At 40.2% G+C, this 15,399-nt stretch overlaps 1 protein-coding gene across 1 annotated transcript in view; it reads right to left on the bottom strand.

Annotated features, from left to right (window-relative positions):
- The window catches only part of Ubr1 (ubiquitin protein ligase E3 component n-recognin 1), a 120,403-nt gene that overhangs the window by 57,016 nt on the left and 47,988 nt on the right, over positions 1-15,399 (bottom strand). Inside the window, exons 13-19 of the mRNA XM_048460096.3 lie at positions 12,042-12,141; positions 10,842-10,970; positions 6,484-6,664; positions 5,623-5,684; positions 5,252-5,362; positions 1,239-1,304; positions 897-998 (exon numbers count right to left, since the gene is read on the bottom strand). Of these exons, the coding sequence (XP_048316053.1) occupies positions 897-998; positions 1,239-1,304; positions 5,252-5,362; positions 5,623-5,684; positions 6,484-6,664; positions 10,842-10,970; positions 12,042-12,141 (751 nt within the window). The remainder of the gene's footprint in view (positions 1-896; positions 999-1,238; positions 1,305-5,251; positions 5,363-5,622; positions 5,685-6,483; positions 6,665-10,841; positions 10,971-12,041; positions 12,142-15,399) is intronic.

Raw genomic sequence — 15,399 nt, 5'->3', positions numbered from 1 at the left:
GATTTCTGTGAGTCAGCCTGGTCTACAGAGTGAGTTTCGGGACAGGCGCCAAAGCTACAGAGAGAAACTCGGTCTCGAAAAACAAAACAAAGCAAAAAGCATAATGCTTTCTGCATGCAATGGAACTGCTATACAGTCATTAAAAATGATAACTAGGGTGGTGGCGTATACCATTAATCCCAGCACTCAAGAGGCAGACGCAGGCAGATCTCTGAGTTTGAGCATGGACTTTATTCAGTTACAGGAAGAAACAATCCTACCATATTATTTTGTTAAGCACAGGCTACAAATTATAAAATGGCACACACAGAATAAAGCTTTTGCTTTAAAAACAAACAAATTACTGGCACTTTATTTTCTGAAGGCAGTATGTTAAATGACATTTCTTTTCTTTGTTGATCTACAGAGAGTCTAGGTTTTCTAGCGTGAAAAGGAGTACATGTTTGTGTATTTGTGCATTCTATGTGCACATGTGATGTTTGGAAGTACAGTTGTTCCAGAGTATGAGATACACCATGGTTCCTAGACATCTAGGACATTCCAACCAAGACACCAAAATCCAAGGATGCTCAAGTCCATTGTGAAATGATGTAGTATCCACCTATACACATCATGTCATATACTTTAAAAGCACTTCTAGATTACTTATAATACCTAATACAAATGTAAATGTCATCTAAATAGTGGTTACATAGCACTGTTTGAGGAAAAAGCTTATATATTAGTACAGATACAATTAAAAAAAATCTGATCCCTAGTATGATGCATCTGTAGGTGCAGAATCCAAATATGGAAGGCTAACTGAATATGCAAAAAAGATGATTTTAAAATATAACTAAATTGTGACAACAATATTTCCTTTGGAGTTAATTCACATACCAATCTCCATTGCTTACCTGGTCTTTCGTGGATATGGTCTTGTTAAAAGCATCGACTAGTTCATACCTCTGAAGTACCAGTAACAAGAACTTGTTGGGATCCATTATAGAAGCTCCAATCTGTGAAAGAAATTGAAAGTCACATTTCTATATATTAAGTGGAGGAACACTTGTCTCTAGTAACCCCTTCAGAAAACTACAAAATAATTTTGAAGATGATAATAGATTGCCCATTCTATTTCTAAGCTACCATGTTCAGTTAAAGGCAAGACAAACTCAACTTACAAACAGTATTTCCTCTTATTTTAAGAAATATAAAAAGGAAATGAAAATCTAACTGAGAGTAACTTAAACAGGTACCTGAAGCATGATGATATCTTTATCATACATTTCTTCCCTGCATTTAACATCCTGGTAATAAAAAACCTGTAAAAGAAATGGCAGACAGACGCTAAAGGGATTTATTTGAAACAAAAATCTTTTGCCATGTACTGCATCTGTTTCCATGTAGAAGGATGGGTGTGTGTAGACCAGATGTTAACATCAGTTGTTTTCCTCAGTAGCTCTCACTTTGTACACAGAGTCAGGACCTCTCAGATCAGAACCAGCACTCCCTGATTTGGCTACTCTAGCTAGCCAGCTTGCTGTGAGGGTTCCCTGACTCAGCCTCCCTCAGCTAGGATAACAGGGGCTGTCCAGTCCACCTGACTTATGTGGATGCTAGACCCCAAGCTCTGGTCCTCCCTCATGCTTGTGCACAAAGTGAATTACCCACAGATATATCTTTCAGCCATCGGACAAAATTCTTAACAACAGGGTCTCGGTTGGATGGCTCAACAGGTGAAGATGCTGCCAAGCCTACACCCTGCATTAAATCCCTAAGATCCAGATGGTGGAAGGAGAAAAGCAATTCCTTTATGCTGCCTTCTGACAAAATCATAGCCCAAAGACAGAGTTTCTCTATGTAGCTCTGGCTATTGTGGAGCTCACTCTGTAGACCAGGCTGGCTTCAAATTCAAAGATCCACCTTACTCTACCTTCTGAGTGCTGGGATTAAAGGTATGTGCCACCACACCCAGCAGATGTTTCTAATACATAAATTCCTAGGTGCAGCCAAGCGGTGGAGGTGCACGCCTTTAATCTCAGCACTTGGGAGGCAGAGACAGGTGGATCTCTGTGAGTTCGAGGCCAGCCTGGTCTACAAGAGCTAGTTCCAGGACAGGCTCCAAAGTTACAGAGAAACCCTGTCTCAGGAAAAAAAAAAAATTCATAGGTGCAGTAGTTCACATCTGTAATATCAGCACATGGGAGGCTGAGGTAGGATTGTCATATGTTTGAGGTCAGCCTGGACTGCAAACACCGTGTCTCAAAACTACAATAAAAGAAAGAGGAGATGGGTGGTAGGATGTCTGCCTACTATGTACAAGGCAGTGAATTTAATCTGTATCACCAAAAGAGAGAGAGAGAGAGAGAGAGAGAGAGAGAGAGAGAGAAGAAAATCCTAACACTACTTTTCTTCTAAGTGATATCTTTAAAAGTCTGTTGCTAGCCATGCAGCTCTGGTGGGCAAGACACTTACAGGGCAACCCTGGTCCAGGCTACTGAAGGCATCCACAGCCTGTCTGATGCCAGGAGACTTAGAGGAGAGACTTAGAGGAGACTTAGAGAACGATGCCCACCAGACAGCCTGTGTCCTCAGAGTCAAGGCTGTCTGAAGGGTGGGCAGGTGGGTGCCATGATGGTGAACAAATACACGGTGGGGAAATGCGAGAGAAAGAGGCAAATGGTAAGAGGCAGACTTGAAGAGGCAAGGGCAGTGAGGAATGTGTGGATGTTGGCTAGCCTGCTTGCAACCCAGAACCAGGGTGACATCTGAGCCGTGATCCTGCCATAGCCAGAGTCTACACTGACATCTATGGTCCATGTTGAGACCAAGGATGTCCAGGGTCTAGGCCAATACATGTGGCCATTTTGGTGTCCAAGGGCCGTGCTGCCACAGGGCACATGATGGAGAGGGGAAAACGACAGGCTATGTCTGGGTCCATGGTCTTGCAACACCCACGGTCTATGTTGGTGTCCATGGCTTCAGTAACCATTGAAGGTGGTGCAGATAACTGGGGTCTGGTCAGACGGCTGATGCTGGTATCTGAGGGCCACACTGACACTGGGGCCAGGCTAATCTGAATGACCTGTGCTGCCACCGAGAGTCATGGTAAAGTGCAGTGTGGGGCCATGTCTAGGTCTATGGCCTTACTGCAGCCAGGGTCTGCATTGATATCTGTGGCTCCCAATACCAGCAAAGGCTGTGAAAATACCTGAGGCCAGGTGGGGATCTGAGGGTCATGCTGCAGCTACAACCATGCTGATCTGAGTGGCCTGTGCTGACACCTGGGGACAGAATGACATTCAAGTCCAGGCTGCTAATGGGGACCATGTCTGGGTCCATGGTTCTACCACAGTCAGGGTCTGTGTTGATATTTATGGTACCACCAAAGGTCACATGGATGTCCAGAGTCTAGCCACAACCTGTGGCCATGTTTGTGTCTGAGGGTCATGCTGCTATTGGGGACAAGATGATTTGGGTGGCCTGCACTGACACATGGGGCCATGGTTTTGTCTGGGCCCAAGCTGCTGCCTAGGGCTATGTCTGGGTCCTTGGTCCAGCAGCAGCCAGGGTCCGAGCTGATGTCCATTGCTTCTGTTACCACTGACAGCTGTAAGGATGACCAGCGTCTGGACAGTCACCTGAGATCATGTTGGTATCAGAGGGCCTTGCTGCTGCAGGAGCCATAGTGATATGGGTGGCCTGGGCTGCTACCGGGGCCATAGTGTTGCTCAGGCCATGCCTGGGTCTGTGGTCCTGCTACAGCTGGGTTCTGTGATGATGTCCATGGCCTGTGTTACCATAGGGGTCATAGGAACCAAGCATGTTGAAATTTGAAGGCCATGCTGAGCTTGCTGTGCCTCTCACTGGCCCAGGGATAGCCGGCCCTGCCCGTCACTGGTCACTGCAGCAGGAGATCTGCTCCGCTCCCTCCCTAGGAGATTTGCTCCCTTCTCTCCCTACTTAGGAGAGATAGCCCCACTCCTCACCTTGCCTGAGGGAGGCAGTTCCAGTGGCCCAGAAAGACCCACATCCTAAGCCTTGGGGTTAGCTCACCCTAACACTATCCCATCTATGACCTACTGAAGGAAGTAAAGGGACTGAACTGCAGAACTATAACTACAGAATCCCCATTACTCGGGGCAATAGCAACATATCCAAGAGGTGTTTTGGTGAGGGTCCAGTGACGGTGTGCCAGAGGCCTTGAACCAGACCAATGACTCACTGCAATGAATATTTTTCAGATAGGGCTGATTGGACAAAAGGGTTCACCACGTGACACACCACAGCACCCAATGTCACTAGAATGAATGAAAGGGTGTTGAAAAGATGGAGAAGCGAGGTGGTTTTTTTTGTTTATTTTGTTTTTAATTGATTTGGGGGGGGTCTTTTTTGGGGGGATGACGTAGGGGTGAGGGGAGGACATGGAGGAGATGGGAGTGAGCAAGACTGGGGTACATGATGTGAAAGTCCCAAAGAATCAATAACAAATTATGGGTTTTTTTTTTAAGTCTGTTTCCTAATCTTTTAGAAAAAGCACTTCTCCCTATTTCCCTAAAATAGAAAGAAATATAATTAAAGTAGCCATTGTTGTAATTTTTAAATGGTGCTGAGGGCTGAACTGAGCTGCACAAAGGGATTTAGCACTGAGTTATACTCTTAAGCTATAGGGTACCTTTTGGACAGATGGTGAGTATTTACCTCTAATATTCAATAACCACCATAGAAACAAAACAAAACAACAGCAAAGAAGACAAATGGAGAGCTGGAGAGATGGCTCTGGAAGTAAGAGCATTGGCTGCCCCACCAGAAGACCTGGGTTTGACCTCCAACAACCCACATGGAGGCTCGCAACCATTTCTAACTCTAGTCCTAGGGGATATGATGGGACTAGAATGGAAGCAGCATGACATACATGGTGCTCAGAAACACAAGAAGGCAAAACACCCGCACACACTCATACAAATTAAAATGAAAATAGGACAGATGGTGGGAAGACTCAATGTCTCAAACTGAGATAAACCTTAGAAAAGGGTAAGTTAATGGGAGACTCCTGTGTACTGTTGGCTTTCACCGATCTGCACAAGCATCCTAGCTTAGAGATAAATAGTAAATAAGAAAAAGGAGGAATACTTTTAGGATCCTCAGAATTTTTATATTCTTTTGACACAAGAGAATAAAAGTAAGTATTTGGCAAACTCGATGGATAAGTCACTTAAAAGAGAAGAACTCATTCACAGGTGTGTATAACAGACCATGTGTGCCATACCTGACTAATGAGAGAGAGCCCATTTCTTCGCCACATCTCAGCAACAACCTGGGCAACCAGCACCAGACAGCGCAAAGGGTATTCCACTAGGACGTCTACATGCAAGCCCTCCTGGAACACAGAGAGGTCGAGCACATTATTTCTCAAACTACACATGCCTCGAATTAAGCAAGAAATCTGTAAAATGGAATAGCTTCCCCTCAATGCCTTTCAAGTCTTTTTGCTATTCAGATTTCTACATGATATATTTAGATGTGAAGTGACTAAATGTGACTATTCAGAGGGGTTAAAAATATGGTTTTCTTTCCCACCCACCAATGGAGATGACCAGAAACGGGACATAAACAACTCAATACTTAAGAGTCACTTACAAAAGGCACAAATTCATGCAGTCTTGAAACAGCACCTAGTCTGCTTAAACGTACATGAAGACCTAAATCATGTTTAAAAGAAAACAGGAAAGCAATTAAACCCTATTAGTGTATTTTTAGTTAACTCATCAAGATTGGAAAGTTGGATTATTGAAATGTATTTTCACTAGAGTTGAGGATTTATCTTAGTCACCGAGTGCATGCTTAGTGTGCAGGAAGCCTTAGGTTCAGTCTCCACACTCCAAGCCCCAACACATATGCTTACTAAGCTTACAAATGATACTGCAAAATGGAAACAATTAACTTCAAATTTTGAAATATAGTATTACCAAAAACTTACATTGTATATACATCATATAAAACTAAAAGCCTGCCTCTCCAAATGTTTATTCTAGTCTTAAAGAAATATGGCTCAGTGGGTAAAGGTGTTTGTTGTCAAACCCAGTGACCCAAGTTCAATCTCCAGAGCTCATATGGTGGCAGAAGAAAACAAACTCCCACAAGAAGAAAACTTATCTTCTGATTACCATACATTCACTAAGGCACATTGTCCTCATCCATAACAGAAATAAATACACAAATGTAATGTGAAAGAAAAAAAAGAAATACCAAAAGAATTGAAACTTAATCTCAATTTTGGTATAAAGTGATATAAAATCAACATTTATAAATATTTAAAATTTGGGTGGTTGATAGACTACCAAATTTATACTTAGATAAACACTGTGGTGACAGCTCTCAAAGGATAGGAATAATGACAGTCTTTAACGCCAGTACCTAATGAAGCAAAGGAAAAAGAAAAGTACTACTAGAGTATCTACAAAATGTATCATAGATACATAAAAGGCAAGAAATACTCACCAGCAAGAGTTCTAGAGAGTGGTAGATGTATGCTTACAAGATCCTCAGATACTTTGTAGGACTTGGTTTCCAAAACATGACCACACAATTGTACTACTGTCTTGGTACTAGACATGAAATTTGTACTGCATCTCATTACAGCTTTGTGACATTCTTTATAAGCCACTAGTAAGAGATCTTCCTAAGGGAAAAGAAAAATACCAATATATTGACAAGTTAGCTACTTTGTCACCTACTATCTCAATAAATATTTATTAAATATAAGTACAAAACTGTTTTATGTAGTCCCAGGGCTACCTCCATTGGATGTAAAACCAGAGGAAATATAAAATATAAATATTTACAATCAGAGTAAAAATTGTAGGCACCACTTAAATGATATAAATTAAATATGTTAAAAAGAAAAAGTGTAATTGGGAAGACATACTTTTGAAAGCAGCTTTTCAGTGGGTTCTAAAAAACCCCACAGTATTTGTCTAGGGATGCAGCTTTGACGGACTATGTGTGAGTCCTCAGCAATGCTGAAGGGAGAGAAAATACACATACACACGTGCATGTGCAAGCACATGGGGGTGGGATGGTGTCTTCTAAGGGAATAGAAAAGTGACTGGCAGAACACATGTTTCTTTCTTCCTTTTCTTTTTCTAGTTTTCAAGATAGGATTTCTCTGTGTAACAGCCCTGGCTGTCCTGGAACTCATCCTTTAGACCAGGCTGGCCTCGAACTCACAGAGATTCACCTTTCTCTGCCTCCTGAGTGTTGGGATTAAAGGCATGTGCCAACACATCCAGATGTTTCTAATACAAAAATCCCGAGATTTGAACCCTCATGCCACACATACTTACAAAAAGAATTTAAGCAAGAGGAAAAATGAGGAGGCATTCTAAGGAGATATCTTTTAAAAAGGAAAAGAAAAATGAAGAAATTAAAGGTTTTATGGATGGAGCTACTGAGCGTTACACTGGAAATACTGCAATATGTAAATATATTGACAATGTGTGAAGAGTAACGGAATCAGTTTATTTTTCAAGAATTAATGTGGGTCACCAAAGGTGAAGAAAGAAAAGGATAAAGTGAGGAGCCACAACAACTTCCAGGAAGATGATGCACATTTGGGATGCAGAAGAACCAACTCTAAGTAAGTATGGTGGAAAAGAGAGGCACAGTCATTCAGGTTACTTGTCCACACTAGTTTTATCTTGAAGGAAAAAAACCCTCCATAGCCAAATACATTTTGGGAACACTCTTCTTAGGTATCAGTATATTGATTAACAAACACACAGAGTATATAGGCTCTGAAATTTCTTGGATGGAAGAACAACAATAGAAAAAGGGGAGTCGGGATAAGCAAATATAACTTCAAAACTGAAGGAAGTGATAACAAATCAATTTAAGACAGTCTGAGTTTGAAATATAAAAATATATTAATTTAAGTACAACCATTTGGCATACAAACTGAAGTGAGACTACAGTTTGAGTAACTTACCCCTTTAATTAATTAATTAAATTACGTAGAAGACATGAAAGACTTTTATAAAGGGAATATTTGGAAATCTCTTTTGACAAGGAGGAAGAATTGGAAGAAAGGTGACCACTAGTTGGAGCTGATAACTGACAAACTATTAGGATTTTGTAGGCCTGTGAAAACCAGAGGAAAAAAAAATTCAAGATGACCTAAGAATTTAACTCAAGTCAACACTACAGAGAAAACAAAAACAAATAAACAAACAAACCCTAAGGAATATGAAGACCAAGAAAAGACTTTTTAAAATATGCTTATTAAATGAGTTACTTATTTTTTTCTAAAAATACTTCTAATCCATTGATAGGAAGAGAATCAAACTCTAAAGAAGTATTGAGACCTAATGTGTAAAGACAGTATTTTATATACATTATACACACACACACACACACACACACACATGTTATATTTATCATAGATAGATAGACAGACAGACAGATGATAGGTAGGTAGATAGGTAAGTAGACAGACAGATGACTTCAGAAGATGGAGGCGATGTGGTGATGACCAATACCCCTGAACATAATCTCCTAGCTGCACGCTGTTTCCTGAGGAGGAGGAGCCAAAGGATGTGTTCTGTCAGTTGTTGGCCAAGACTCCTGTCTTGTTTTATAAAGCTACCACACTAAATTAAGTCTATTGTATTTGAGAGACTGTCACATTGAACCTGTGACTTCTGCTGGTCACAGAAAGAAAAAGAAAAGTAAAGAAGAATGTAGTGTAAGGGTAGGGGAGTCCTTTGTGCCCACAGGCACCAGAGTAAGTAGGGGAGAAAAAACAAATGGAGACAATCAAGGAGACAAATTCCAGGAAAAACACCATAACTGGAACCAAGAGCCTTGAGAAAGGCATTGATTTTAGATAAAGAAGGAAAAGGTGGAGACAGAGTGATGACACAGAGCCCTGGTCAGGTCCTGAGGACTACACAGAAAACTGGAGGAAATGGTGGAACTGACTCAGAAAATGTCAAATTTCTCAGTAAAAATAAAAGAGGATCTGCTACAAAGATGGCTTACTGTGCAAAAGACCCAAGTTTGGATCTCAAGTACCAAAATAAAAGCTGGGTGGTGGTGGCATATGTCTTTAATCCCAGCACCCTGGATCTCTGTGAGTTTGAAACTAGCCTGGTCTACAAAACAGCCAGAGCTGTTACACAGAGAAACATTGTCTCAAAAAACCAAAAAGAAAGAAAAGAAAAGTTAAATGTGGTGGCTACCTATAACCACAGTGCTGGGGAGCAGAGACAAGAGATCCCAGAGGGCTGGCTGGAGCCGGTCCAACTGAAAGGCCCAGATTCAGTGAAAGACATGCCTCAGTAAGACAGACACCCAAAGTCAACATCTAGCCTCTACACGTATACAAATGGGCACACACGAAGGAATGAATGAATGAATAAATAAAATCATATTTTCTTGTGGGGGGATCTTTGGGGTTTTTCTTTGTGTGTGTGTGTGTGTGTGTGTGTGTGAGTGCGCGTGTGTGAGTAATGCATACATGCATATGTCTATGGATTCAAAGGTAACCTTGGGTGCTATCCCTCAGGAACATCCACCCTGTTTTTCACTGGAACACGGACTTATGTATTAGTTAGTATGGTTGGTCAGAGAGTCCCAGAACCTCATGTCTCTACCCCATCTCCCACTGCTAGAATTACAAGCACACAGCACTTTGCCTGTCTTTTTATGTGGATGCTGGAGCTCAATAGAATTCAGGTCCTTATGCTTTCATGGCAAGCATTTTACTGACTAAGCTACCTCTCTAGACTAGGATTGTATCTCTATAGACAAAGGGCTATGGTCTAAAATTGTTGCTTACGAAATACATTTATTTAATAAATTAAAGTCATTTTTAAGTGGATTAATATAATATCTAAGAAATGTGATTAAATATTCATTCCTCTCTATTCTTGAAATAGTTTAAAATCTTCATGGTGCAATTTATCATACTATTAATCATTTTTAAATAAATTTATAAATATATATGAGAAAATTTGGGATGGATAGGCTTCAAAGGGGTCTTGATATATAGTTCTGGCAGCCTGACACTATGTAACCCTGGCTGGCCTTGAAGTTCAGAGCAATCCTCTTGCCTTAGCCTCCCAAGTGCTAGGATTATAGGTATATACCACCATACCTAAGACATACATTTTTAAAAAAGATTTATTTTTACTTTAATTACGAATGTCTTTGTGTGTGTGTGTATAGTACATGCACATATGTACAGTTGCCCAAGACCAGAGGTGTGAGAGTTCCCTGAGAATGTAGTTACAGGCGGTTGTAAGATGCACAATGTGTGTGCTGGGAAACAAATTTGGGGTCTGTCAAGAGCACCATGCACTCCTAGCCACTGAAACATCTTTCCAGTGGTCCCAACATACATTTAAAAAACTACTTTATTATTTTTATGCATATGGCTGTTTCATCATTCATCTGTGTATCATGTGTGTACACAACCTGTGGAGGCCAGAAGAGGGTGTCAGATCCCATGGATGGAGTTACAGATGGTTATGAGCCACCATATGAATGTTGGGAATTGAAGCCAGGTCCTCTGGAAAGTCATTAAGTACTCTGAACAGCTGAACCATTTCTCTAGTCCTAAGGCAGATACTTTTAAACTTCGTAATTCTCCTAAATAAGTGAACTACCCTGGGATACATTCTCTAAACAAATACAGAAGAATGAATTTTCTTTCTATACTTAATAATATAATTTTAAGTATCTAAGGCTGTCACATTATAAACTTTTACACCAACAAAGCTATAGCACAAAACTATGCTACTAATAACTATTAGAGCACTTACAAAGGCACTAATCCTACTACCAAATCTTTGACTTACATCACAAGCACACCACTCTTGGAACATGAGCAAAATATTCTTAAGTTGCATTTGTATAGCAATGGCAGCCTCCCAGTCAGGGTCTACTTCAATGTGCTGTCCAACTTGTCTTCTGATTTCTTCCATTCCCTACAAGGAAAGAGTAGTCAATCCATGGCCCTTTTTTGTTGCTGTTCCCTTTTGGCAAAATATAAATATACAAGGATTTATATTCATAAATGCACAGTAATTTAACATGGCTGGTAAACTACAGAATATATGAGTTAGAACACTAGGTTTCAGGAGTACACAGTTCATGGGTATCTGACCACAAATACCAGCAGTGAGAAGTTCCCATTACCACATGTGTAAAACAAGAATCATAATAGCAAAATAAAACTATAAACTGAAGATAATATGCAGTCTTACCATATATTTATCATGTGGTAAGCATTCAATGAGCATTAATAGTAGCAGCAATAACTGATTACACACATGAGTATCTATGAAAGCAAGGACAAGTTAGTGTTTATATCTTATGTCTTCTACATTAGAGAAATTTTCTATGAAAACCACTATTAACTTCTTTTGAAAAATGAGAAAATGGAGCTGGAGAGATGGCTCAGAGTTTAAGAGCACTGGCTGCTCTTCCAGAGGACCTGAGTTCAATTCCCAGCAACCACATGGTGGCTCACAACCATCTATTATGAGATCTGGTGCTGTCTTCTGGTGTGCAGGCAGAACACTGTATACAAGAAAGAAAAGAAAAGAAGGAAGAGAGAGAGAGAGAGAGAGAGAGAGAGAGAGAGAGAGAGAGAGAGAGAGAAGAAGAAGAAAAAAAAGAAAAGAAAAGGAAAGAAAAGAAAAGAAAAGAGAGAGGGAGGGAGGAAGGAAGGAAGATAAGGAAAGATGCTAGAGAGGTAAGTCAGTGGTTTAAGAGAACAGACTGCTCTTCTAGAGAACTCGGGTTTAATTCCCAGCACCCTCATGCTGGTTCACAACAATCTGAAATTCCAGTGACTTTCAGAGAATTGAACACTCTCTCCTGGCACACAGACTTAAGACATGCACAGGGTACACAAATACATATTCAGTCAAGACACCCATACAAATAAAATAAAATTTAAAAAAAACTCAAAAAATAGAAAAAATGGGTGGGGGGGAAGGTGGATATTTTTAAAGTTATTTTTCTTTTATTGGTACACCAAAGAATTATCATACCTGCATACAGGTAAGAATCCTCAAGAAAGACCGGAAACCTTCAAGGAACTGCACTCTTAACCTTTCTGTCCATATTAGAGGCTTGCTAATCAGGATGTATCTGTCATTTCAGGAGAAAAAGAAATAGGTCAGATGATTCGAAGGTTCTCAGGATTACAATGCAGACTCATCATAACTGTGAATTTTAATTTCCTACAGTAATTAGAGTCTCTGGGCAGAACTAGAGTTATTTATTTCACTTTATTTATATAAAACTAGTAAACTACGGGAATCATCTTCAGGAGAGAGGCATCAAAGCTAAGCATGGCTTCCTAAGCTGTTTCAGAACAATGAAGTGAACAGCTTAGCTTGTCACAGCTTAGCCTGACACAGACTCCTGTAGGGAAACACAGGATGAGACTTCCACAGATTTATCATGACCGTCACCCAAAGGGCCAAGTCAAATCCTTTGAGGCACAGCTGATTTCAAAAAGACTCTACCTCCAAGTTTTCAGAACTCGGAGCACACAAGGATGTAAACCCATGTCACCATGCCTTGCACATTAGATGGACAAATTCGGAGAGATGAGAAGGCCTATAATTATTTTAGTATACAATTCACCAAATGAGTATTTCTTTTGGCTGAAAAGACAATAATTAGTTTCAGTGGGAACAAAATGTACCATGAATAAGTTCTCAGGATACAATAAACTATTAAAATTATTTTGCACTCAATGAAACAAAATACATTCCTCTGTGTATTCCTCATATATATATGAGATATGAGACTCGGAATATAAACATGAATAAGATCTACTCTACCTTTGAAGTTCAAAGAATACTGGATAACAGACACAGTGAACACTATAATCCAATGTTAGCCACACATACACACAAAAGATTTATGAAAGGAAGTAATGTAGAACATAAAAGGCTATACAGTATATTTAGAAAAAATATGAATTATAAAAATAGTGGAGATTATGGGTTAATTTCTCCTACTTTTTAGATAACCATCAATGTGGTAAGTATACATTAATTTTTAAAAACATAATTATGAGTCAGGCCTAGAAGTAAATAACTTTAATCCCAGCACTTGGCAGGCAGAAGCAAGAGTATGTCTGTGAATTCAAGGTTAGCCTGGTCTACATAGTGAGCTCCAGGACAACCAGAACTAATAGAGAGACCTTGTTTCAATACCACCACCACCAACAACAACAACAATAATAATAAATTATAATTAATCTCCAGCATTAATTACATTATATTAAACATAATTAACAATTAATAAGTTAAAGGTATTGTTGAAGATGATGATGATGAGCCTGCAAGGTGGCTCAGCAGGTGAAGATGCTTGCCATAAGCCAGGTGACTTGAATTCAATGTTCAACTTCCACCACATGATGGAAGGAGAGGACTCCAGTGAGTCGTCCTCTGACCTCCATTGTCCCCTGACCTCCATACCTGCTCAGTCACGCACTCTCTCACACATGCACAAGCACAAAATAAACAAATACAGTAAAAATACATCAACAGAACTGTATTAGATAATAAATTGAAGTCTGCTAGTTATTACTTCTTAAAGACAAGACAAATTAAAGGTATAAAAAATAATACCGAGGTTTGGCTGCTTCATGAACACTACAAGTTTTTAGAAGTAAACTCTTGCACTCTAACCAGGTACACTGCGTGAGAATCTGATTTCAACAACTCCTTGAATAATTTGGAAAGTACTGACACAGGGTAGAAGAAAATTTACATTCCTAGCTTGTTATGTTTCAAGTCTGAGCTCTGACCTAATCCATAAAGATGCAAGGGGCAGGAAAAGAAAATGGAAAAGAAAGAAAAGGGGTTGTAGTAAAGCAGGCAGCAAAGGAAGGGGGGAGGAAGGGAGGGCTACACTTTTCAGAAATGGACACAGAAACCGGTTAAAATAATACAAGAAAATTTTTAGTGATATATAGACAGCTCGCCTAAAGATCAGAGAGTAAAACAGTCCCACTGGTAAGCCTTATAGACCAGGCAGCGGGGACACACACCTTCAATCCCAGTAGCCATAGAAACCAGGAGGTAGTGGTACACACTTTTAATCCTAGCCCTAGAGAGGAATATAAGATGGGAGGAGACAGCTCTCAGACACAGTCTCATTCTGAGATTCATGGAGGCAGGATTATCATTTCAAACTGAGGTAGAGGTAAGAGCCAGTGGCTGGCTGTTTTGCTTTTCTGATCTTCAGGTTGAACCCCAATATCTGTCTCTGGATTTTTATTAATCATGCTACAAAAATTTCCTTAATAGAATCAAAGTTCAAATGATTATCTTTTCTAATATTCACTAAGTTAGAAATTAAGAAACCAAATATCCCATTAGATACCTTCTACAGACTGAGTTACAAAATCAAATTGAGATTTGTTATTTGGCAGTAAGGAGATGTTAATTTTCCCTCTTCCCTGTGTTTGATTGAAAGTGAGATCCCAGCCCTCTAACACCCCTATATCCACTGAGTCTGGGATGATTGGAAGCGTCACCCCAGCCCCTGGCACCCATCCTTAGAGCGCCAATGGAGCAGGAAGCTCCATTCCAAGCCCCCTCCCCTGGGGGTTATCTTGGTCCAGATTCCACCTCCAAGAAAGCCCGCCAAGCAGTGACCCCTTCCACAGGCTATTTAGGCTGCCAGCCAGAAAAGGAACACATGGTTTCCGGGTTTTGCATGGTCTCGCCTGCTCTCTTCCCCTCGCCATGCCTTCCCGGGCCACCCAGGAGCACTGCATTAAACATGGGCATCTTTTATTCAGTCTAATTTGGTCTGATTGGAATTATTTGTGTCCGCAGAGAGGATCGTCTTAAAAAATATTCCTAACACCCCACCCCTTTTACTTTACTGGTAGACCTCAGTTGCGGTATTGTATTCATTTCTTGACACACAAATGGTACTCACTCAACAGGAGCAGGCTCAGCAGAGAGGAACACTAATTTAGAAAAGACTTGGCAGATATAATTGCTATCCTTACGAAGTGACTTATTTTTTTCTAAATGGACAAAAGGACCAGAACCAAACAAGGAAAGCCACAAAAGGGACGAAAATTCAAGAAACTTTTTAATGCTTGGAAAGGCTACTCAGAGTTGGGATTCACTTCTTGGGGAGAACTAAAATCTCTGTAGGGAAGGGGAACAGAGTACCCACTCGCACCAAGGGGTTATTTTTATGTTTAGGTAGTCAGGAAAGTAGAGTGCATGGCTGGATTGCAGAGAACAAATTCTAAAAGAACTTAGAGATACTTAAGCATTTGTAGTAATTACTGTTTTAAAAGCAGCTTTCAGGGAAAATTAAGCAGATAACGTAGCAGAAAACAGGACCTAATGACTATTTCCTAAACAA

The sequence above is a fragment of the Myodes glareolus genome, chromosome 10 (assembly GCF_982192425.1).
Source record: "Myodes glareolus chromosome 10, mMyoGla1.1, whole genome shotgun sequence".
Taxonomy (NCBI): domain Eukaryota; kingdom Metazoa; phylum Chordata; class Mammalia; order Rodentia; family Cricetidae; genus Myodes; species Myodes glareolus.
The sequence above is the reverse complement of the archived record's forward strand: the minus strand, read 5'-3'. Positions and strand labels throughout refer to the sequence as shown.